Source organism: Colius striatus, chromosome Z, assembly GCF_028858725.1.
Source record: "Colius striatus isolate bColStr4 chromosome Z, bColStr4.1.hap1, whole genome shotgun sequence".
In the NCBI taxonomy this organism is placed as follows: Eukaryota; Metazoa; Chordata; class Aves; order Coliiformes; family Coliidae; genus Colius; species Colius striatus.
The window spans coordinates 47,010,973-47,037,333 of NC_084790.1; the positions used below are offsets into that span (position 1 = coordinate 47,010,973).

General features: G+C 35.7%; 1 protein-coding gene across 2 annotated transcripts in view; it reads left to right on the forward strand.

The window, feature by feature from the left end:
- The window catches only part of ERBIN (erbb2 interacting protein), a 111,779-nt gene that overhangs the window by 59,537 nt on the left and 25,881 nt on the right, over positions 1-26,361 (forward strand). For both annotated transcript variants that reach the window (XM_062019577.1, XM_062019578.1), the window contains 12 exons: positions 7,785-7,863; positions 8,596-8,685; positions 14,308-14,364; positions 17,843-17,906; positions 18,217-18,291; positions 19,540-19,684; positions 20,091-20,163; positions 21,195-21,324; positions 21,676-21,791; positions 22,789-22,858; positions 23,852-23,951; positions 25,828-25,949. In XM_062019577.1, coding sequence (XP_061875561.1) covers positions 7,785-7,863; positions 8,596-8,685; positions 14,308-14,364; positions 17,843-17,906; positions 18,217-18,291; positions 19,540-19,684; positions 20,091-20,163; positions 21,195-21,324; positions 21,676-21,791; positions 22,789-22,858; positions 23,852-23,951; positions 25,828-25,949 — 1,121 coding nt within the window. The remainder of the gene's footprint in view (positions 1-7,784; positions 7,864-8,595; positions 8,686-14,307; positions 14,365-17,842; positions 17,907-18,216; positions 18,292-19,539; positions 19,685-20,090; positions 20,164-21,194; positions 21,325-21,675; positions 21,792-22,788; positions 22,859-23,851; positions 23,952-25,827; positions 25,950-26,361) is intronic.

Sequence of the window (26,361 nt, forward strand, 5' to 3'; positions counted from 1 at the left end):
CTCATTAACAAAATGAGTAACAAATATCTTGTCAATACTATATTTTATTTAAATTCTTAATTATATTATAATAGATAAAATAGATATCATAACCAATAATAATATTTTAGTTTGAAAGTCATTTAGCAAAGCTTAAAAATCTCCCTATGGAAGTATTTCTTGGTTCATTTTTTTCTGCTTTTTTTAGATGGAAACACTTTTTAACTTGCTCGTGTCAGATCTGTAATCTGACTGACAATTTTGCATTAGTCATTATGTGTCTGTACAAACATTATCTGTTTTCCTGTGGTGGTTTAGCCCTGGCTGGATGCCAGATGTTCACCAAGTGATTTCTATCACTCCCTTTCCTAAACTGAACAGGGGAGAGAGAAATATAATGAGAGGTTTGTGAGTCGAGATAAGGACAGGGAGATCACTCAGTGATTAGTATCACGGGCAAAACAGACTCAATGTGGGGAAATATGGTTTGATTTATTAAATAAACAATTAGAGTAGGGAAATGAGAAATAAAACCTAACCTTAAAATACCTCCCCCCACCCCTCCTTCCTGGGATTCTCCTTCCTGCCCCCTCAGCAGTGCAGGGGAGATGGGAAAGGGGGGTTGTGGTCAGTTCATTACAGATGGACTTTCCCGCTGCTTCTCAGGGGGAGGCCTCCTCACACTTTCCACTGCTGCAGTGTGGCATCCCTCCCACAGGAGACAGTCCCTCATGAACTTGTCCAACGTGGGTCCTTCCCATGGCCTGCAGCTCCTCACAAACTTTTGCAGCCTGGGGCCTCCCACGGGGGCAGCTCCTCATACCCTGCCCCAATGTGGGTCACCCACCCGCAGAACAGTCTTTCAGGTACTGACTGCTCCAGCCTGAGTCCCTCACAGCATCACAAGTCCTGACAGCAAACCTGCTCTGGTTTGGGCTCCTCTCTCCCCATGGGCTCCCAGTTCCTACCAGGAACTTGCTCCAGGTGAGCTTCCCATGGAGTCACAGCCTCCTTCAGGCATCCACCCGCTCTGGTGTGGGTTCCTCCACAGGCTGTGAGTGGGTCTCTGCTCCCTGGTGGCCTCCATAGACTGCAGGGGCTGCACCACAAATCACAGGGGAGTCTTTCTTTCAGGGCCTAAGCACCCTCCTCCCCCTTCTTCTCCACTGACCTTGGTGTCTGTGGAGATGTTCTTACATTCTCACTCCCTTCTCTTGCTGCTACTGTTTAGCAACTGCGCAACAACTTCTTCCCCTTCTCAAATACATTATTCACAGAGGTTTTACCTCAGGCCAGGTGCTGGTCAGCTGAGAAGTCCATCTTAGAATTAATTGATACTGGCCCTGTCAGCTACAGGGGAAGCTTCTGGCAACTCTTTGTTTAAAGAAGCCACCCTTGTAACTATTCAACTACCAAAACCTGGCCCAGGCAAAACCACTACCTTTCACTTAAAAAAAAACCTACAAAGAGTCCCTCAAATGAAGATTCAGCTTCCATTTTTTATTATGTAAACTTATAGGAGACACTGATCTAGTCATAGCATACAACCCTGCAAGTGACCATCGTGAAAGTGAGGAGAGATGGAAAAGGAAACTTAAAAAGTTTCAGAGCACGTAGAATTGGAGAGAAGGACTTCATAAAGTCAAGATGGAGAGGCGAATCTGCTTACTTGTCAAGCAAAGTGGAGTTTGTTTTCAGCATCTTGTAAAGATTTTGTAAGGTTTTTAGATTGGTGTTTTCTGTGATAAATGCAGAAGTTTTTCTAGGACAGGAACTTACCTGTGCAAACTTAAGAGCATAGAGAATGAAAAGCAGTATAAATGCATTAATCAGTGTTTTGTTAAATTTGTGACAGGTTCAATGCTGATAGGTTAAATCTGTCACATTTATTTTGGAGTTTTACTTCTTGAGTAAGGTAGGTTTCTTCTACTGGTCTCCAACCTTATGTATTTTTCCTTCAGTAAAAGACGGAGAGCCAGACTCTTGCAATGCTCATATACAGGGAAAACCAATTAGCAAGGAATTTTGCAAATTCTGATAGGGCAAGAAGAGCAACTGTAACAGGTTTGAAAAGTTTTTGGGAATGAACGTTCAAAAGGAAGGATAGATGAGTCGGCATTGTGCAGTGAATTGATTGGGCTCTAACACACTGCTTACTTTGAATATTGAAAAGTGCTGCTTTTAGTTCAGAAGGTATGTAGAAATTGCAAGTTACATAAATATATAAGAATGCAGATTATGACTGTTACTTTAAACTTTCAGTTTAAAGTTTCAGTTTTTGTAAACAGATTTTACGTTGTGGCCTGTGTTCTTGAGCTCTGAAAATAATTTGATTGTCGTGTCTGATCTATACTGCCTGGAAGGAGAGTTGTAGCAGAGGCTTGAGTAGAACAATAAGCAAAACCTCCACTTTTTATAGTGGAGCTGCTTTCAGGCAGGCCCTAGTATCTGCTTGCCCAGAAGTTGAGACCAGTATGTGTACATAATTAAGGTTGCTTTCTTACTTACGCAAACTGAGCATATATATTTGCCTCCGTGTCCTCTATATGTGTAAACGTGCAAAGTAGGATGGGTGCTTTTTAAGAACTGAACCAATACTTCGGGGGGGGGGGGGGGGGGAGAGGGGGCAAATCTGTTTAAATCATTTTTATATGAGAAATGGCAGAACTTGGAGACACTGCTACTGCTATATAGCAGTAATGATTTTAATGGCTGAAGTCTGGGCATACTACTTTTTAGTATTTGTGAAGAAAAATAAGACTTCATGATCATGAACAGCAGAGCAAATGCACTTCTGCAGTAGGCATGAAACTGTAGTGTACTGAGGTGTCAGCACTGGGATGCACTGTGGTGAAAGATTCTGCCAGTGGCAGATGTGACTTGCACGATTTTCTGTAAATCCAGAATTGCTGCTATTTTTGATGGAGAGAAAAAGTTGTCTCTGTTTTGCTTCCTGCTCTGCAAGTTATACTGACACTGGTGGTAGAAGAGTATTGTGTTACGTAGGGGAGGAGATGAGTGTAACTCCAGATGGTAGTGGGACACCAATTACACTTAAAATTGCCTTAATCCAGTCTAAACAGAGAGACATTTGTGCACATTTGTTCTGACAAGCTGTGCCAAAACAACCATTGCTCTCCGGGGAGTTAGAGATCAGACGAAATTCCATTCTTCAGCCATGTTTTGTGATCCAGAACTGAGGTTGATTACCTTGAGATTTGTGATCATTGACCCAAAATCTCTGTATGACCTTGTTGATATGCCCTTTGGACATATGCCGCAGCTGGTCTGGGATTGTAATTAATCACCACTTTCTTCTAGGTTAGGCTAGTTAGCTGCTTTTTGCCAAGTACAGTTCTTGATAAATACTTTCTGCTTTTGACTTAGTCCAGACAAGAATTTTAGACTCCTCTTCCTCAAGTTATTGCCAGATTTTCTTTAATAATCTTCTAGTCCTGGCCCCCTTCTTTTTTTATTTGTTTTTGGTAGAAAGTGGCCAATGGGTTTACAAGTGCCTGAAATCTGAAAAGCTGGAGAGGGAAAAAACAGACAAGTAAACACTAAAAGCTATTATGTAAATCTCATCTCTGGAAAACTACAGTATAAAATGAACTTTGCTCTCAATTCAGTCAGAATCTGGTGATTAGAATTAAAGATTGCCAGCAATTGTGTTCCTTCATTTTGTTCTCTGAAAGTGGTCATAGTCCACAAGCACAATGGGTTGCATATTTTTTTGGAAAACAGTAAGCATGATCTGTAAATCGACTACAGCACTGAAATGAGTTACAGGTGGTGGCTGGAATCATGTAAAGCAGGAAACAGCAAAATGAAGAACCTATACACGTGATACTTTTGAAGGAAAGCAAGATGAGGTTGCAACAAACTAGATAACCCCCAAATAATTTGTTACATGGTCTTCTGTAGTCCTTGAGTAGCAATGAAGGAAGCAATAAAAAACCCAAAAGAAAAATGGTATTTAGAAAAGAATGTGGATCTCAACTTGATCAGATACTTGTTTGAACAGGGTGAGGGTGGCTATCAAATGGATAATTAGCATAGTGTTAACAAAAGGAGCAGGGAAAAACATGGTCGCAGAGACCTTCAGAATTTGCTGAGCTTCTTTAAAAGGGAAGGTGATTCAGGACACTAAGGATAGATGTAAAGCAGTGAAATGAGAAGCAAATCCTTTTATAAAGTGCTCTTTACAACACATTGTCTTTTTCATATATTTTTCCAGTGTTTCTCTGCTTTCATGGTCAGTCAACTGAAAAAATATCCAACAGGTAACTACGTGTTTCTATGGTGCAGAGGTAATATAGCGAGGAAAAGTTAACATCTGAAGGTTGTTGTATAACCAGTTAGTAAATAGAAAGGTTTTCCTATCACATAGTAGAGAGGGGCAGTCTCTTATTTCTTTTGTCTTCGGAATGTATACTACAAACAGTAGATACATTTCATGCTATCATTCTCAATTTACTACTCCTTTGATTGATGGATGATGTCTATACATACTGAAGTGCTGAGTGAGGTTGTTAAAGATGGTATGTACTATACCTATCTGGTGTGTAAAAAGCAGCAAAATTAAATGCATGAGCTGCTTCATTGTTAGCTCTCTCATATCAGTGAATTTCTGTTGTTAATTTATTGTTAAAAGTGTTGGTGTCTCTTGCCAGGCGTAGTCAAACAGGAGACTACTGTAGAGTTCTCAGATTATGTACAAAAGCATGCTGATTTAACATGTCTGTATTTGAATAGCTAATATTTTATTTGGCTTTTGTTTTTGAGAGTAAGTTTAGATTGACATTGTTCTCTCTAGCAGATGTAGTGTGTTTTGTTTTCTAGGTAATTATCACAGATTTAAGTCTTCTCTCCTTCAGTGAATTCTTGACATAGGTAGTGGAAAGTAATATATAATATTACAAACATGAGGTTTAGTGTGTTGGACCAGGCCAATTATTCATTTAAGGAGCAAGCCAAGGCCAATAGCATTTACCATCTTTCAGAAAAAGTAAGCTTAGAGAGTCTCTCATTGTGATTGAAACACCAATCTAATAGCACAGAGAGAGTCTGAAACACAACTCTGCTTCTCAGGAAGAACTTAGCAGTGGTTTACCTTGATTGGCGTAGACATTTATTTTAAGAAGGTAAAGTTACATCATCAGCAATAATAAGATTTTGATGTGCTTTTTAGACTATAGAAGACCACTTCATACAAGTCATGCATAACTTCATCTGTATAGGCCTCTTATGTGCTAGATTCTTGTTAATCTGCCATGGGTTAGGAAATATGGTGTCATGCTAGATGCTTTCCATCTGTATATTTGACTGTTCTTACTTGGTGAAAGAGGTCTTCTTCTACAACCAGAATTAGAATCATGCATATTTAAATGTTTGGAAGTAGGTTTCTCTAAAGATGATATGACAGCAATAGGTAAGGTGCACTTCTAATCTGTCTACAGTAGTTTTCTAATCTTTCTTTAAACCTATCTTTGCACTTGGAAAATGTTGCTGCTGCTTTCCAGAGATGAAGCGTCATTACAGTATATACGTATTACCTTTTTTAGTTTTGGTGTTGAACTGAGAGCGCTAAAGTGAATTGAATCAGTGTATCCTGTTGCTGTCTTTGATTCCAATCACAGCCCTGGTAAAAGTCACAAGGCTGAAGCCATACGTGTACAGCTATATTTTTACTTTCACTTATATTTTATATAGAGATATAGAGATATAGAGATAGAGATATAGAGATAGAGATATAGAGATAGAGATATAGAGATAGAGATATAGAGATAGAGATATAGAGATAGAGATATAGAGATAGAGATATAGAGATAGAGATATAGAGATATAGAGATAGAGATATAGAGATAGAGATATAGAGATATAGAGATATAGAGATAGAGATATAGAGATATAGAGATATAGAGATAGAGATATAGATATAGTAGTAAACCAGAAGTGTCAGAAACCTTGTCCTGTAATTACAGTTGATGGTTTAGTTCCTTCTGGTCCCCTATGGTTCTATATTTTATTGTTCAACAAGCTATTTCCCAAGAGGTTCCATGATACTTGGAGGAGTTTAAACACTTGGATTAACTGTATGGCTTAGTGTGCTTTTTTTGCCTTTCACCTCTCAGTAACAATACAACATCTGGTATTTGTTAAAAGTAATAGTTTTAACCATTTGGTATGACAGGTTTCTGTATCAAGACTGACCTAAAAGTCTCTTTTGACAGAAGTAGTGTTTCTATTTAAGTTGAATTTATGGAAAAGTCATCAGGGTGACTTTGCTACTCAATATCAGTAATTGTTTTAATGTGAAAGTATGTGTTCTGTGAGTACTTTTTTTGTCAGATGGTGTTGCCTTCTCTTAAGCCCTAATATATTAGGTCAATCACAGAAAGAATTAAAATCTAAGCTAGCATTGGAAATTGTGTAATTTATTACCTAAGTAAAAACCCTGGTGAAGCATTAACTGCTAAGGTTTTTTTTCTGCTTTGGTATTCTCAGAACATATACATGGAGAGACATAACCAAGTGCCACCTGCCAATCTGAATAAGAAGACACGCTGCCTTTGTCTTTCTGTCTGCAGCTGGACTCTTAAGACAGTTATTGTCACTTGGAGCAGCATGATGTTTCATAAAAGCAAGCATCCACAGAGTAGTTTCTTCGTAGTGATTTCAGTCCCTGGGTTCAGACTGCCCTCTCCACACAGCCAATAAAGTGCTCTAGAAGCAGGAACAACTACACAGATTAAATAAAAGACAAAGAGCTAGGATTTTTGCTACTTAAAAAAACCTAACCAGTTCCTTTAAACTATCTTCATTTTACTAATGTGTCTCTTTTCTTGAAAAAATAGTGTATTCTTAATCCAATCGGAAGGATTTCGGTGTGAATGGTTGTTAGAACAAGTTTGTTTAAAATAAAAATACCTGTCCAATATGTAAGAACAACGTAGTGGCACATTGCAAAAGCAACTGCAGTTGTGATAAGCATGATTTTATTTGTTTTTATTATACAGTAAAGATTGAGGTGAAAGTTTCGGGCAATAGAATGATTCAGTACAGATTTCCTGGTGATGTAATGAATACCTGTCTTCTGTTTTCAAGGCCTGTTTTGTGAGTTTCTGTCAAATACCAGTTTGGCAGATATGTGGGTTGCAAATACAGTCTGTTGTTTCTGGAGATAATACTGGAAAAAGAGGAGGTTGCTTGTTGTTTTACTTTTCAGACATAAGTTTGTCTGCAGTGTTTTTGTCCTTCTCTGCGAATAATCTGAAGCTAACAGCAAGCATATGCCACATTTTGGGATATCTATTCAGAACCATGGGGCTGTAAACGTACTTTAAAATTTGAAGCCATACCGACTCCCCTGGATGTCATACAAACCATGTATTTGGCAAACAGATCCTGTTGGAAATTTTGATCTACCATATGTATGAATACCTTTAAAAAAAAAAATGGGACTGAGGGTCTTAAGTACATTACAAAGTAAAAATACTTCAGTATTTCCTAATGAGCAGAGGGAATGTTAGTGTAGTGTGTCTCTCTAAGTGCTGCTTGGTGACCTGCCTGGTAACCTGCAATATGAAATGGTTGAGGAATAGAATGATACAAGAAATGGTATTGCATTAAGACTATTTCTTTAATTGAAACTTTATCTAATATGAAATAGCAGAAAAACAGTCCAGATACTGATAAATTAATTAAAGTTTTTATGGTAAATGGTTTTATGTACATCATTTTTATGGCTATGAAGAAGTCTAGTAATTTAAGGCTGTTTCCCTACTTCTCTCTGTATCTTGCAGGCATACAGGAGTTTCCAGAAAATATAAAAAACTGTAAAGTCTTGACAGTTGTTGAGGCCAGTGTAAATCCAATTTCAAAGTAAGTTTGGCATTTTTGATGCTTTGTGTTTTGTGCTAAATCTGCCGAGTCTCAAAATTGCACCAGACGTGTGCCAACCCTTGTAGGCAAGGAGCCGAGTTAATTCAGAAGTATCTTCATTAACCTCATTGCACTGTGATACAGTATAGCTATGTCATGGAAGTATTTTGGGGAAGTCCTATATTAAACCATGTGGCTTTCTCAGCTTTTTGAAATCTTTCATTTCTCTGTGAATATAGAAAAATATGCAAAGAGTTTTATTAATACCAAAAATTAATTTTAGTGTGCAGCCTGTACCTCTGTTTTTCAGACTTAACTTACATGAGTCGATTTCCCTGACACCTTTTATAGGTGACAAAATTAATTTACCAGAGGTAGCACTTTGCACAATGTAGTTTTTCTGGGGAAAAAAAAAGTTACATACATTTCATTTTACCTCATTGTCTCTAATGAATGCCTCCTCCTCATTAGGCATCAGGAGAAAACAAGTGTATTCTTGTTATTTGTTTGTGGTTTGTAGTTTTTATGATCTGTCCTCAATACTTAAAAATCATTTTTAACCAAATCATACAGACAACAAATATCTGGTGCAATTTTGTAGAAATTCTGCTACCACCTTAATTTTGATATTATAAAAATATCAAAATTCAGTACTGTACTGTTACAAAAATACTACTTAATGCCCTGAATAAAACTGAAACAAAGGCACTACATTATTTTATTTCTAAACAGGCTTCCAGATGGATTTTCCCAACTGTTAAACCTAACGCAGCTGTACCTGAATGATGCTTTTCTTGAGTTTTTGCCAGCCAATTTTGGCAGGTAAGTTACTTTTGAAACAGTATCTACATTTAGTTTTCATTTTGTGCAGAGCAGTTTCTTCTGATTCCCAAGCAAAATGTGAACTGGAGCAGGGGAAGGCATGTACAATACCAATCCGCTTAGGCCACATACTAGTTAGAGGAAAAAAACCACATTTTTTAATTGGCCTTTTGAAAGACAGACAGGGTGCTTATGAGGAACCAAGAAATAAAACTCATTTGTGTAGTTGCTTCTTTTACTACACACGTCTGGTAAGTATGAGACTAATATTTCTGAAATAGGGATTGGTTATCATTTAGTAATTGGAGTGAAGCTGATAGTGATGTCTGTAATTCCAGTTTTTCTCTTCTGGATGCACAGATTCCTTCATGCATACCTATAATTCTCAAGTGCCTTGTCAGGAGACTTTCTGAAAGATGTAGCATATTTACATTGTGCCGACTAAGCAAAATTGTTCTTTGTAATAATTTAAGTACGAGACAAATGCTAAACTCCTACCTCTTTAAAATGGATTCATTCTTGGAAGCAAAAGTGAAAGGGTAATATTGTCAAAAAGAAGACTCCTAGATGAGGATAATTCATTCTGTTCTCCTTATCATGCCGATTTAGCTATTTCTGTGGTTTTTTTATGCCTCTCTTCACTCTTCTACTCTCTTTTTCTAGATTGTCAATTTCTTACCCCATCCCATTTCCAGCAAACTTCTCTTTTAGGGAATATGGTTATTAGTTAATGAGGCATATTGTTATGTGAAAGCGGTTGCCTTAGGCTGTATGGTTAGAGTTGGGTCAGCAAAGTTTACGAGAGATTAGAAAAACCCCAGATAGTTCTGCAGAAGTTTGACAGATCAGGAGATATGCAATGAAAGATGGCCACAGGTGCAGTCCGCTACTGGCCATTACTTTATTAGTCATCTGTGGTTGGAGTTGTTTCCGTATTCTTATCTGTCCATTTATTAGGTATTCTCTGATAAGGGATTAAAAGCACCAGATCTGTTACACACTCAGCTAACAAAAAAGCTGCTGATGCAGGACCATTAATTATCATGCTTGTTTCTAGCACACAGAGTTTGCCTTTTAAAAAGCCCTCATTAACATTGAAGAAGAAATATTTGGAAGATGCATAATCTGTCCTTATTGGGATTTTAATGATCACTTACAGAATTTTCTGTTCTGTTTTTCATTAGTCCAGCAAAATCGCAAGATTTTTCTAAGAAACAGGCACTACAGATGAATTTGAAGAATTCAGGTTGACATAATTGATTTTGTAATCTTAAACATAGTTTTAAGAAGCCTGATTATAATTATTTTATTCACTGCTGTCCACTTCTATAATATCTAACAGCTACGGAAATGGTGAAGTCATTAATTACTAACAGCTTAAGAATAAATCAGTTAGAAAAGGCAACTTGAAAGCCAGTTCTGGAGTGTGCTGTTTTGCTTAATAGAATTCAGCCTTGATTTTTAAAATATAGTAACTTACAGCATCCTAGCTTGTAGCTGAGAGAATGAAGCTGAAATTAAGACTTTTCTCATCATCTGTTTTTAAATGAATTTGAAGTATTCATATATGTTTGCCTGCTAATAATAGTATTGTACAGAAGAAATACTACTCTATAGGAAGACTAGATCAAACAAATGAACTGGCAAAATGTAATTTTATAGTAAGGTACAGACCTCTTGGACATAGAGTTGCTTCCATTCTGTACATAATCAATGTGCTCTGCTAGCTAAGAGCTTCACAACTAGTTATAAACACTTGCTAGTGTGAAAGGTGTTTGAACTTGTACTTCATAACATGGAAGTATTTTTTTTTAGAAAACCAAACAAGCTCTAGTAGAAGCTTTTGGGATATTTAGAGCATTGTTGATTATTCGCATAAAGGGCAGTCTTTCACCTTCTACCAATTTGGTGCATTAATTATTTTGTATATGACCTTTATAGCTATTATTTCTATTATGTGGGAACACATGAAGTGACTGAGTTCTGTTGCCTGCTCTTACTGGCAGCTTTATACAATAATGCCTCATAAAAGCTATGCCAATGCTATATTAAAGCTAGTAAGGTTCTTAGGTTCCATGTGTCAGGGTCTCTGTCCCATCAGTTCAGGTTAGAAACTTGGTTTCCTGCATCAGTTTCTCTGACCGTTTGTATTAATTTATTCCACAGTTCAATTGCTGACATGTCTCATGAATGTTGTCCCCTACTTTCTCACCTGCAGTTTTTGTAATGTCCTCATATTCTTCCTTTAGTTTGTTAGACTAAACAAAATTCTTTTTTTCTCTAGTATGGCAGATTTTCCTTTGAGTATATTTTATAATCTTGGAATGAGTTTTAATGTGAATTTGTAGTCTTTTTGGCAGAGGATGATGGCATATATGACTATATTTAGAATTCAAATTGAGATCTCTTCATAGCTTGTACAGTGTCCTGATTATCCTTTTGTTTCTTTTGGAAATGTTTGTGGTTATGCACTAACGTTCCAGTAGTCATTTCTTGCAGCTGCCTGGTTTCATTTCCCACATGATTGACTAATGTATTGGATGGCTCAGTTAGAAATGGCTGAGGACTCTACAAGGAAATAAGTGTCCTAACAACTCACTATACTTTTTGACTGTCTTTTGTGGCATTAGCCAACTTAAATATTTTTCCTGTCCTTACTGTTAGAAAATATTGAATGGGATGGTCCTAAAGTGGGTATTTGAGCACTCCATCAGTAACATTCAGCCTGATTCTTAGCAAAGAAAACTTTGAGTACTGCAAACTACATTTGCAGTGTTTTATTAATTTTATCTCCACGCTTTATGCTTGCCTTCAAAATTTGTGCTAAAGCTTTGCACACTGTGGAGGTCAAGATGGTCCAGGATTTTTCCCCATTTATGAACATTACCTACTTGCTTTCCTTAGTGATGTTGTGCCAGTCCAGCTTATTAGACTTACTAAAAATCACTGGACTTTTGATTAAATGTGTCAGTTACTTTGAAATTCTGAGGTGATGAAGTGTATTTTTTCTTCCTCCACTCCCAAATTCTAATTTGAATGCATTAATATTGGCACAAATCCCAGAGTTAGCCTTTATGCCAGTGCACAGAAATCTTGAGAGTTGCTTATGCTTACCTAGGAAAACCGTATCTGTTCTACCTAAACACATAATGTATATTTATATTTAAATACACAAATACATAAACAGGTCATTGCATGCTAATTTTGAGACAAGGCTTTCGAAGGGAAGCATTATTTACAGATAGGTGTTTAGGATAAGCCAGGAGTTTATCTTCAGTATCATTCTAAAAACTCTTGAGAATGTTGTCTATAATGGGATATTGCTTCCAGAGACTTTTTACTGTTATGTTGCTATGATTTCACTTTTAGTCTTCTTTTTCAACAGTTTGCTGGTAGTACTTCCAGTATGAGATATTTTTAGTAGTATCTACTTTGGGATATTTTTTTCCATGAATGTACAGTGATAGTCAAATTGGAGACTTAATTTAGGTGCATATGTGCAATTTTGCTGTAACTTTTGCAACTTAACCTTCTATAGCATGCATATATTTCAGTCCTCTTGCCTTTATATTTTAGTAACATTTTAAAAGAAATCTTGCATCAGCAAAACTGCAAAGGAAATGAAAAATAAAGAACACATCTCTATGAAATAGTTATAGCTTTCTAAGGAGTGACTAGTTGAACAGTGAGTTTCTAAGTGTATACCCACTGTATATTTCTTTCACGTTTTAACAGACTGCATAGAAAACAGATTTAGGAAGAATAAGTGAATAAGAACGAAGAAGTGGCAACTACTTTCCATCCAATACTTGTCATTAATTAATGCAGGAAAATTACTAGTTTAGATATGGCCCTTATCTGACAGCCAGGAGAGATTGAAAATGTAGCCTCTGTGTTGCTCTATATAAGAAATTTGCTGTTCATAAATATCTCCAATTCCATAGGGTTAGCTAAAGAAAGAGCAGAACATGAAAACATTTCACAAAGCTAGAAGCCTTTCTGTCACTAAAGGCAGTCTTCAAATTCACAGAATTGGCTCGTTACAGCACCGTCAGTTATGGCTGAAGTCAACAAAGTGTAGGCAAGCATATCTTAGTTCAGCATATGAATGGAGGTTTGCTTCTGCTGCATTCAGCTGAGAAATTCGACTGCATACACATGTGAAGAAAATTACAAACAGCATAGCTATTTTCCCTGTCATCAAAGCAAAACAGCAATGGGAGCGTAATGCAGCTGTTGGTTGTTCTTGGGTTCAGAAGTCTAAGACCAAAATGATCATTCAAATCTGAGGGTGCTTAAACAAGTCCTGTTTTGCCACCGATTGGTGTTTTAGAAGTCAGGTAGGCTTCAAAGGCTACACTGTCCTTTCCGGTTATGACCTAGATTGACAGCAGTAGTATTAGGCTATTCTTTCAGCACTGATAGAGTGTAGGTTTTTCTTTGCAAACTGGGGGGAGTAGGTTTCCCTGCAGCAGTTGCTACCAGATGGCAAGTACTGCTTGCAATGCTGGGCTGTATTGACCTCTGTTCTGTTTCAAGGTGACTGTTTTGTTCTCAGATTATTCATAGGCAGAGCAGATAGCTATTTTCAAATTCATTCAAAAATGAGTGCATGTCTAGAGGAAAAATATTGTCTTCAGCTATTTTTACTTAAAGTATAACTCATACTTCTTAATCAAAATTAAGGTTTTTATCTCTGTCTTCACACCATACTCAGTTAAGCACCTTCAGGAAACACTTCAGTTCACTAAGCTTCTTTTTGTGTCAGGAAGCCTTGTACTTTATTTTGTGTTGTATGAGAGCTGTTAGTGGGTCACATGTAGAACTCTTGTCTTGACAATCCTGCCTGTATTTAAACCAAGCTCAACTTCTATATTTCATTGAACAAACAGTCTTGTCACTACTGTTCTGATGAAAAAAAAATTCCTCTGGGGATGGTATATTGCTTGAACGTCAAGACTGCTTTAAACTTATCTTGGCCCAGCAGTTGAGTTTGAGATTTATCCTTGCAACCAAGGATTTACTGAAAGAAGGGTCAAACTGCCTAACAGAAATATGAAAATGCAGTAAGAAACTGACTAAAAAGAGAATGTGGAAGGAAATTTAGGATTAATTTTAAGGCTGTTTTTATCATGTGAAAGATCACAGATATTTCTCTGATGAGACTTTTTATATGAAATGGTTTGATACATTGCCAGTATTAGAAATTAAAATCTTAACTTGTGTAGGCAGATTCTACCTTTCTTCTGTTACTTCCTGTGTACTACTGTAAACGATGATAACATCTTTGGACTTCATGATCTTGAAGGTCTTTTTCTGCAACCATAACGATTCTAATATGTACCCACAATGAGTACAGTGAAGTGCTTTAAAATCTTTGTCATGAAGGCAAACAGATGTGTTCAAATAGGTACAGAGAAGCAAATAAGATCGACATCAAAACCAAACTACAGTGAAGAAATGAATTGAAAGTAACATGCAAAAATAAGTAATATACAAAACATATTTATATTCTTACAGAAAAAAATTTCAAGCTTGTAGAATTTTTTTTTAATTTCAGCAATATAAAAAGTTCAGAGATGGGTTTATATTTTGCTAATTTGTTACACTTTTCTGTTGCAGATTAACTAAACTCCAGATACTGGAACTTAGAGAAAATCAATTAAAAATATTGCCAAAGTAAGTACAGATGACATTGATTTAAACTGCTGTGGAGAGTTGGGTTTTTTTATTCTTTAGTTATACTAATAGTGTCGTTTGTATTGGGAAATTGATCATGGCTTGAAATGTGTAGCTAAGTAACTGGACTAAGTTCTCACAAAGAACTTTCCATTCATATTGCTGAAATTTTATCTCCCTTCGGACTGACTGATCTGCCTTCTCAGGTATACTTTCTTCAAACGTTTTCTATCCCTTCCCAGCTCTGTGGATTTCTGACCACCTGTTGAGCTTTCAAGTCAGCATACGGGCATCTCAGTAGGATCATTCTGAGATGTCTGATGCTTTCTGCAAACGTTATTGTATGGCTACCTAGGTACCTATCCATTCTGATAGAGTACTTGAGGATTGGTAATTAAGGCCATTAAATTGAATGTGTAGTGTGAAGTGCTTGCTCAGAATGACTGATATATTGTGACTCTCATTACTTGAACACTTCTTTTGGTTTAATATACTTCAAGGATGAAGAAAGTAACAGCTTATTATAGTGTCGTATGGAATCTGTTATGGTGTACCTATTCCATAACAGAAAAGGCATATTTAACGTAATTAGCAGCATACTGCTCAGATGTGTTTTCTATAACAGTAAAATAGTTCTGGAAATTCTTACAGCATTTATTTTAACAATGAATCCAATTGTGCCTCCAACTTAAATCTAGCGTCTTTTTAAACTGTGCCTTGCAATTCTCACTCATTTCATCAAACAAGCCCTGGCTGATGGAGAAAACCCTCTGGATTTTCTGTCTTGGACCCTGTAGATCTAAGGGGGTTAACATGAGAGGTCAATGAAAAGAGAAATGGAGATCCCAAAGATGGGATGTGAGTAACCAGCTTTAGAGTCTTGACTATGTTGTGCTGTGCTGTAGAAGGAGTCCTTCTCTGGCAAAAGAAACTGATCGAGAAAGGTACTGGTTTTGATGGGTGCAAGATGTTTTGATGAAGAGGAGGAGCTCGGCTATTGAATACTAATTCTGTCCAGCCCATATGCTATCAGAGATTGGCATGCAGTAGGCTGAACTGTGAGCTGCCAGCCCTTCAAGTACAACAGCCAGTTTTCTTAGTGATTGTAGCTATTTATAAACCTGAGACATGGGAAAGGGGTGTTATCTGTTGGAAATTCCTTTTATCTGCCTAGTGCTGTAATGACTGCTGTATAAATATACCAGAACTAATATCTGGGATTAATGTGTGCCATCAGAAAACGTGAACTTAAATCTTCCAAGTTTGAAACATCCTACTCAGTCATGTGATATACACTCTATCTTCCTTTCAGCAAAAAAAAAATTAGGATGGTAGCTCTGTAAATTAAGTAACTCCCAACTGAGGAAAAGTTGCTATAATTAAAATAATACAGATTTTATTTATAAAATTTCTCTGACTTTAGTTGCCATAATTAACACTAATAGCATGAGTTACATGCAATACTGTAGCTGATGGAGGTCTCTTGAAGTGATGAGACATGTAGACAGATGCTGTAATGTATTTAAGCCAGATACAACTTCTGTTGAAGTTGCTGGGACTTTTTTTTTCTTTTTTTTTTTTAATTGAGTTTTTTCAGGTTTTCATCCTTGCTGGAAAACTAAACAGCAGCTGTCATGAAGATGTCCTCTGCAGCACTTGCTAATAATGATGTACAGTACATGCTGAGCTGCCACCTTTGTTCCTTGTTCCACTTCTGTGGTTCAGTTAAGGGAGTTTGAAACAATTAATTTCCTGTTACCACATGAATATACATTTTGCTACAGTGGGGCACTGGAAACATATTGTTTATATATGATGTACACTGGGAGAAAGAATTCATTTTGGTGGCTATGGTTTGCAGGAGGTGAATCTGCCTTTCAGGGTAGTATAGCTCTGCAGTGTCCTTGCATATATGACCTGGCATTAAGTATTACGTTTGAGAAGAAGCAGATGTGAAATTCAGACTTAGAAGTTTTACAAAGCTAAGCGTGTGTTTTAAAAGGAACATGCTATACAGCTTTAAGCAATAGAAACAATCCAGAGAGATTTTTTTTAATGAAGCTATTAAGGTGTAGATGTAACATGCTAATACTTTAGCTTGAGCATGCAACAATATTCTTTCCCTGTCACCCTCACCTTTTTAATATTTTCATACTTACAGTGAATTCTGTTGTGTTTATAATGAGAAATGTATTGGGGCAAATTTTTACAAAACAGGCCACCCTTCTTGCTGAATTAAACATAAACATTTTTAACATGAAAAACTTGACAAACTGTTAATCAAAATGAGTAATTAATGTTGACATACTAAATTAACCTTGACTCTTGTGCCAAGTGCATCGTTTTGCTTGGAGTTTATCCATTGCCAAAGACTGCAAATTTGGAGTGTTATAATGCAAATGAGCTCAAGGAAAATATTTCTGCTGAAAAGGAAGCAAAAACATACAGGGTATCTTAGAGGCATTTATCTGATAGGTAGATGAAAGTTGAGGAAGTTGCCCAATGAAAATGTTAAGTTTATGCTTATTTTTGGGGTGGTTTTTGTGGTGGGTTTTCTGTTTTTTAAAACTTAAGTCTCTTGCCTAATTTTTAATAAAGAGTAACCTTTATAGAATCAATCAAGTTATTTTAATCTGCAATTACAGTGCTTTAGGTCCCAATCTTGGTATCACGCACACTTTGAATTGTGTGCTGCTTCAAGTGAGCTGTAGTGTTAACCTTAGCAAAGCTATTTACAACATCAGAACCTGAGGCATAATTTAAACTACGTGATTCGTTAGTGTTGCTTTGATTTGAGGGGATTACAAAGATAATGGCAAAGATTGGCAAAGATAGAAATAGTGTAACTCAGGAACCCAGTATTGATGAAATTTCTGTGGAAATCTATTAAGTAAATACAGAATGTAACACGAGGGATTAACAATCCATTAAAAAAATATATTTTTAAGTAGTACCAATGTGTGCAGTGGTAGATAATGTCTATGAGGTCTCTAAGCTTAAAAGGAGGAAAAATTTGGGCAAAATGGAACTTGAAATATTGTATTTTACTTTATTTCTGCCTTTGGCTTAATGTTTGCAATAATTGACTTAAAGAATGTTGTTTCAAAATCCAATTTAATAATCTGACTTGTTGTATGAATAGAGAAACTATTAATATTCCAGAAGCAACTTTGTATGAGTAAATTCAATGAGTTACACTTTATTGTAAAGATTGATCTGGTGGTCTATACATTTTGTAAACTAATCTGTAGATGAGTTACAGGATACTCTTGTTTGACAGTCAACAGTGGCATGATAATTAGTATGTGTGTGATGAACAGTGTGTAAGAATTTGTCCTTAGTTAGATTTCAGTCCAATTACAGAACAGCATCACTACTTAATACTGATTAAAATAACACATTTGTATGAATACAAGAATAGTGTATGTAACTGATGTTTTCTTAAATCTAATTCCTTATTATTCCCTTTCCTGTGCAGAACCATGTCCAGACTGACTCAGCTGGAGAGACTGGACTTAGGAAGTAATGAATTCACAGAAGTGGTGAGTTTTAGTAACAGAGCTTTGTATCATTTATAAATCTCTTTATCCATTAATCTATTCTTAATATCAGTGTAAGGGTTTTGTTACTGAACAAATAGTATGTATAATACTACACTACTTTATGGAGCCTGTTATAAAAGTTCTGTCCATATTCTGCTGAACATGAGTGTTTTTTTCCTCCACTTAAAAATAGCACTCTGTGGTATACTGTGGTTACTGTACTGGTAAAAAATTAATGCTAATATGAGTTTAAATTATGCCTCACAATTTTTTTAGTGCAAAGTTTTTAAAAAATGGCTTCCCTTTACAGCCTGAAGTGCTTGAACAACTGAGTGGGTTAAAGGAGTTTTGGATGGATGGTAATAGACTAACACTTATTCCAGGGGTAAGTTCTTCCACTGTGTTTAAATATTTACTATTTTAATTTACAGCAGTATTTGCTTTTTCAGTGATCATGTAAAACTCACTATGTAATTCTAATATTATTTAAATACAAATGGCTAAATATCACTTAAATGCTACTTAGAAATTGTCACTGATCATGAGGTGGGTACACAGCTTTTCTTTAATTAAAAGATCTGTATCTCTCTTCTAAATACTATGTTCCAGTTAAGGAAAGGGCTAAAAATCCGAAATCAAATCTTGGATCAAATTTAGGGTTGAGTAATTCTTCCAAGTAAGAATTCCTGCTTAGAAAGCAGGAATTTATAGGAGAAATGTGTAAATTTTTACTGGTCATAGCTGTAAAGCAAGCAATGCCTATTGGGTGCCATGTATACAGGGAGCATATCTAGGTCCTGTGAAAATGTTCTACTGACTTTTGTCTGGGTTCCTGACACCTCTCAGTATTACATGGAGCTCAGGCTGACCTATTGTTGCTGTACCTGTGAACCTGTGCATAAGTTGTTGAAAACAAGTAAATGAGTATTTGAAATTTGGCAAGCAGACTTAAAATCACTAGCAGTCTTCTGATGTGAGGCTTTCTCACCTCATCAGCAGTCTTCTCCACCACCTCTCACCTTCACTTCAACTAATTCTTCCTTGAAGAACTGAGTAGGTGTATTAAACGATTCTGCTTTACAGTAAAAGTAAAAATGTGTTTGTGAAAGTAACTGCATTTTTCTTATGAAGATTCTAGTAGTGTGCACAAATCTTCAGGCTTATCCTTCGTTCATATGCAAAGGTAATTATTAGCTTATATTTTGACTTGTTTCTTAAGTTTAGTACAATTAGGGAGTCATTGTTTTTGAGGTTAACTAGGATGCAGTTTTACACAAAAGGCAAAAACGAGCATTAAAAAACTTTGCTGGAGCTTAATGATGTTCTTATATTATCTGCATTTGTCTGAAGTCTGTTCTAAAGCTTCAGTTACTTGTTTCACAGTAACTGATCAAATGATTGAATTTGAAGCAGACTGCAGAATTACTGTGGTGTAGCTGTGCTTATGCCTCTGCATCTGCAAAAAGTAATTATAAAGCTTGCATATTTTATGTAAAATTGTATTTCAGCATTATATATAGATTTTCTCTTTTCTTCTGGCATTACCCTTGAGAGACAGTTTGTGGTCAGATCTGCTGGACTTTTTGTTTTGAGCTTGCACTTTCTAGAATTCATTATTTTCCCTTACTTTTAGTTCATAGGCACTTTGAAACAACTGACCTACTTGGATGTTTCCAAAAACAACATTGAAGTAGTTGAAGAAGGTATTTCAGGTTGTGAAAGCCTGCAAGACCTACTGTTATCTAGCAATTCACTTCAGCAACTGCCAGAGTCTATTGGTTTGTATATTCAGTTAATTGATATTCTTAAAAGCTTAAAGATCAGACACAGAACACTTAAAAATCAATAAATGGCATTATAGATATAAATTTCAGTTGATTTAAAAGTCCTAGATTTGGATAAAGCTGTAATGTGTAGCTGAATAATGAAATTTATATTAGGTTTGGGGCATTCTTGACTTCATATAGTAGTTTGTAAATGGATGAGAAGCTGTTTACTGTAAGAGTAAAAAAAAAAAGTCTGGCATATGGTAAGCTGGCAAACAAATTCTGTAAGCTTGTCTGGTTAGTTTCTGAGATATATAGCACTGTAGGCATGACAGGGAATACAGAAAATTTGGTTGTTATTGCTAAAACTAAATTTATTGAATCCAAATGTCATTTTTTATTATTCATTTTGTTACAGGTTCCTTGAAGAAGGTAACAACACTTAAAATTGATGAAAACCAATTAATGTATTTGCCAGACTCCATAGGAGGGTAGGTGTTTCACTTGAATAAAAGGTTGAATTGCCTTTCTGCACACTTTTCTGCAGCAATGACTTCTCTTTTGAATGTTCTTACACCTGTTTTGATTTAATTTCTTCTGCACCTTAATGTTGTAATAAAAGTGGAAGAACTTTCATATGTTGTTTCTAGTTTGCAGAATGTATGCACTTCATGTGTTACTTAATATCAAATGACATATGGTACTCACTTATTCATGTAACCACCAATCTAGAAAAGAAAAAACTGATGTGAAAAAAGCCTAAGATGTTTAAAAATGCAGTGAGCTTTGGTATTAACATAGCTGTGGCTGTGGTAAATACCATAAATGATAGAATCACTATTAAAAACATTGTAAACAGTCATCTGAACATATATAAAAAAAATGGTAAGGATGTTCATCTGCAGTTTTTTTTAATGTATAATTTGATGTCCAGAAATTTAATTTAAAACCTGTAAATGAAAGCAAAACTTATTTATTTGGAATTAAGAGCTGTATAAATGAAGGGTATTTGCTCCAATTTGTTGTCTCCTATTAATTTCAGTGTACTTTGTGTTTTGTTGTTGGAATTGACACAATACATCTTCACTGCCAGATTCTTAGATTCACTGTTTCTAACTCTTTTAAAATCTTTTTCATGTTCAGAAGCTGCATTCCTTTTTGGTTATGATCTGTCTCATTTTGAGTGTTCTCAATGTCTTCTACTAGCAGATTTTCTTATAGAATCATAGAATCACTTTGGCTGGAAGAGACCTTTAAGATCATCGAGTCCAGCCTTTGTCCCAGCCTGTCAACCACTAGATTATTTCCCTAAGTGCAACATCCAGCCATCTTAAACATTTGATATTATTGACACCGCTATTTTAGGAAAAGTATTTTTATTGGATTTGAAGTCTTTGGTTTCAGTTGTGTTTTGAATTAAATTTGAGATTTGAAATGAACACTAGTATTAACTTCTTTTCAACTTAGTGTTTAATGTTGGTTGAATTAAGCTGTATAGACAAGTATTTGTTTTCTTTTCCAGGTTAATATCAGTGGAAGAACTGGATTGTAGTTTCAATGAGATTGAAACATTGCCTTCCTCTGTTGGGCAGCTTTCTAATATAAGGACATTTGCTGCAGATCATAACTTTTTAACACAGCTGCCATCAGAGGTATGTAATTACAGAACTGTAAAGTGAATTTTTTAATGTATTTGAAACTATATAGTATGTACAATTTCTAGATAACAAGTTTATTCTTGAGTAGATTGTGTTAATATAGGTTTTTTTAAAGGAGGATGCATACAAATACACATCTTATAAAATAAATTCTAAATTATTTCAAGCAAGAAGTAGAATTTTGTTGCTAGTGTATTGAAACTAAAAGAATGAATAATATCTAAGAATAAATCTGTTTATACTTTACAGGCAAAAATAGTTGTAGTAAAATTTCTTCTAAACCATGAAAGTTTGCATACGTAGGGTTGTGGAGATGAATTAATTCCTTGTTTTGTTTTTTTTCAGATTGGAAACTGGAAGCACGTAACAGTGTTATTTCTTCATTCTAATAAGCTTGAATTTCTCCCTGAAGAAATGGGTGATATGCAGAAATTAAAAGTCATCAATCTGAGTGATAATAGGTTTGTGAATGCATCTACTTAAGTAGAAGTTGTATAAAATACAATAACAATGTAGAAGTCTTGTTGTGCATGTATTATGCTGTCTTTCCTTATCTCATGCACAACTTAGAAGCTGAGATGCATGTATTTAATGTATTATTGTTGTGGTCTGGATCCTGCTCTTCTGTTGTATTAAACTGTCTTTATTTTAATGGCTTGTCACATGGCACATACATTGAAGCACAGCTTCGATACATTCATGATTATTAGCATTGCGTTCTTCTGGGGAATTTGATTATTTTTCATAAAACTTTTGATTCTTACTTGAAATTTAATAGCATCCTGTACTGCAAGTGTTACAGTGTAGTGTAATATGCTGGAGTCTACTGGGGAGGTGGGAGAAAAGAGTTGTTTTATTGGAGCTGGTCATTAAAAACTGACAAAACATTACTCTTTTGGGAATTGCCAATTTGTAGAATGAAAATATGTTGGGAGAGATAAATCTGAGCTCTCCTTCTCTTCTGCCAATCCACCCTCTCTGTACTCCTTCTGTAGCTTGATTTATCCATTATTGCAGAGGCTCTATTATCCAGGGTAGACTTTCTCACACATGTAACCTGGGAAAAAACAGTGATTTTCAGGTGTAGCACTTTCTTCTTAGTTGTTGTGCATGTATATTGAAATACTGAGGATACAGATTAATGCATTCAGATTAGTTATCTTCAAGATGATATTCAAGTCACTGAACTGACTTAAATTGAAGTTACATTTGCACTTTTAAGCTGCTAAACTGTGCGGAAATGCGGGTTTTGCTCGCTTGTGGGGTATTTTTTTTTAGTTCCAGGTAGAGCTTTGTATCTAAGTTAAATGCTGTTGCCTTTCAACTACCAATAGGTTTTAATTTTACTATATCAGTATATGTCATTTGAAATTTTTTTAGGCTGATGCAGATTTGTTTCTTAATAGTCTTTACAGTATTGATAAATGTACTTACATAAATTCTTGTTGTAATTCACAGACTGAAGAATTTGCCATTTACCTTTACAAAGTTGCAACAGCTCACTGCTATGTGGCTATCAGACAATCAGGTGAACATTTTAAAAATTAAAAATAGCTGACTGACTTTATTCCTAGTAAAATTTACAAGTAAAGAGCCATCTGTTAAATAATGAGACCTGGTATTGTGTATATACATCAGTACTTCTTTGACATTACTATGTTGGTTCTGCTACAGTAAACACTGAGCCTACCTGTCTTTGGAGACTTTTGTACTTGTAGCAAAGTTCTGTGCTGTTAGGAAATGTAATTTAACAGATGCTGGGCTTTTTCATTTTTGTTTTTCTTAATTCAGACTTGTTTCCACAGGAGAGTTAGTGCTTGATAAGCTAGTACTTAGATGTGTAGCGATCTATGTTGTTGGGGAAACTTAACATGTCTTTTTTTTGAGCTAAGTTTCTTGCTATATCTGTGAACTCTGTGACTGTCATGAGTTTCAAGCTATTAAGCAGTAACTCACCCACTTGTGGCATGTATTTTTACTGTGTATTGAAGCTCTCTGTAGTATGCTTATTTCTTGAATGGTAATACTGGACTGCCAGAAATCCACTAACTTCAGATTTGGTGTAATGATTTTACCGTAACTTTTACTAATGCTATAATTTTAAGACTCCCCTGCCATTTTTCATAAAGAGTGGAGGATATCCAATCTTGTGTAAGTACAAAAAAAATAAGTACATAATTCTGCTCTTTGTATGATTGCCTGCAGCTTTAAATGCATATATCTTCATATTGCAGATCAGCCTGCTTTGGAATAGTTACTAGCAAGAAACTGAGTTATTTTTTTAATATACTATGTTATATTTTTTTCTTTAAGCTGTTACTGAGTTTCAGCTCTCAGTCAAAGCTAGTCATCAAAGATAGAAATGTTAATAACTTAATTTTGTGAAAATTATCCAAAGAAATGGATTACTAGGCAGAGTAGTCTTCAAAGTTAGTGGGGCAGGCATTCTCTGTGATATGTAGATTGTGTTTACTTTTTATACATATTCTCATAGCACATCCTTCTTTCATTTGCTTCCTAGTCTAAACCACTTATCCCTCTTCAAAAAGAAGCTGACCCCGACACACAGAAAACAGTGCTTACTAATTATATGTTCCCCCAGCAACCAAGAACTGAGGATGGTAAGAATTTCTGAAATACCCTGTCAGAATGCTGAGTTTTCATAGTAGTAGTGGAAAGATTGTCCAGCTAATATGATTTTCACTAAGTCATACTTACAAGCAAATTTTAAGTAAACTTCCAGGTGATGAAGAGGTACATCTGAAAAATGAAAACAGTAGCAATGTGATAGGTTTATAATGGTAAATTCTAGATTAAACTGTTTCAGGAAACGGGGTAAGGAATAGACTGATGGGATCATATTCTGCAGTGGTTGCCGCTTCCCATTGTGACCTCCTGTTTCATTCTGACAGAACCTAATGATTTGGGGTGAAGTTCTCCTTAGCAAATGTCTGCTTCAGATTAGCTATTTCAACAGAGTTGTCTAAAAATGTAGATAACATGTTTCCTCCATTTTGTAAAAGGTTAGGCCCAAAATATAAAGACCTTTTCAGAAAGTTATTTCTGTACTCTTGTGAAATATTTAGGAAAATAAGTAATAACCCGATCAGGAGATAGGGAAAGAGAGTTAAATCTCCTCAGTTCTCCTATTTCCCTTGCATCTGAAAGGAAAAAAACTTCTGCTGCTTTAGCAGAAATGAACAGGACACATATAAATGAAAATAATTGAAAACTGGCAAGTGGCAACATTTGCTGTTCCATGGCACAAGTGTCTAGTTTACTGAGAGATGAGTAATGATAAATACCAGCAAAACCAGTAAATTATGCATCCCTTTTAGTGCTTTCAACTGCAGATAGTGCATCTGCAATACCCCTGATAGAATGTGATAATTAGAAAATTATTTGGAGATTCAGAGAAGTTCAAGATTGTTCCTGGAAGCATTCTCTCCATTTGAACTTTTGTTTACCCAGATGCTGGGGTTTCTTTCTGTAGACAAGGAAAAGGCTGCTTGTTTAGCATAAGTTGACAGAATACCTATCTCTGAGGTAGTCATTCCAAACAGAAAGTTTGAAGCTCAGTAGATAGTGATTTTAAAAATCAATTTTGAAAACAAAAAATACCAAGTCCCAGTTTTGATCAGGAACAGCTTTGGTCATAGTCAAGTTTATTAGAATATTTTCAGATGTATTAAAATTGTAAGTTTACATAATAAATATTCCAATGTACTTATTGAGCCCTGTAATTAAGTATTTTCTGTTCAGGTGTGGAAGCAGTTAATATGTAGAGTCTTGGCATTGCTAGTGGAGGATACACATTTGCTGGGGATATACATTGCTGAGTGGAACCTGACTGATGTAACACAAGGCATGGAGACATACTAGATAGTGGGTACCCAGAAGTTCAGGTTCTCTTGTTTTGTGAAGTTAAGCAAGAAATACTTTGTAAAGCTCCTGTCATTTGTGTAAATTCTGTAAAATCATGTGTTTACCTTAAGTTTCAGAAGCTTTAGATTTTTTTTCAGAATTAGTAATAATGCAAATTTTTGTCACGAAGTCATTCCTCATTTTAAAGTTGTCATTAAATAAAAACAAGTGAATGAGGTGCTGAGACTACCTCACTGAAGTCAGGCTATCTACATCTGTGTCATTTACATTCTATATGTACAAACAAATATTTTATATTTATACAGCTATATGTGATTAAAAATAACTTGCAGCAGAGTTCTGCTGAAGATTTTTAAGCATGAGCGTTATGATTAGTGGAGAGCTCTGTGTATGAAGTGTTTTTACTTTATGAATACTGACTTAACTGTCATGAAAATACAGCCAAGTTCATTAAGCAGTGACAGTGTAGTTAATGCTCAATTAATGGTGCTAGCAGTCTCTTATATTTTAAGATTACATTCAAAAGCACACCAATCTCATCCAAGAAAAGAAGAGCAGGATTTTTATTTTGCAAAAGGTACCCTGTTCTTACGAGACACTTTTTCTTTTCAGTTATGTTCATATCCGATAATGAAAGTTTCAATCCATCTCTGTGGGAGGAACAGCGGAAGCAGCGTGCTCAAGTGGCATTTGAGTGTGATGAAGACAAAGATGAGAGAGAGGCACCACCTCGGGTTAGTATTGAACTTATTTTAGAGTGCTTGGTGTTTCCCTCCTCCTTATCCCCATCCCTGAATCACATCCTTTCTTGAATTTGGTTGTGGATTTCACTCTGCCAAGGAAATCCAGTCTTCACTTGTTAGTTAGCAGTATCTAACATGATGAAACATGGTGGATTAGGGTTTTATTTTGTTTTGCGTCTGGTTTTGGAGGGCAGACTAGTGGAGCACAAAGGGGAAACTTTCAGGTGTTGCAGGGAGTAACTAGGAGATGATTTGACTGGTGGTGCCACGGTGAAGAATAGTCAGGAAACAATGATTAATCTTGATTTTTGTTTAAGTAAAATACGGTTGTCATAATTCTTCCTGCTTGCAATCAATGGGCACAGTTTAGAGGTGATGAGGGTGAAGTGATTCATAATCTTAC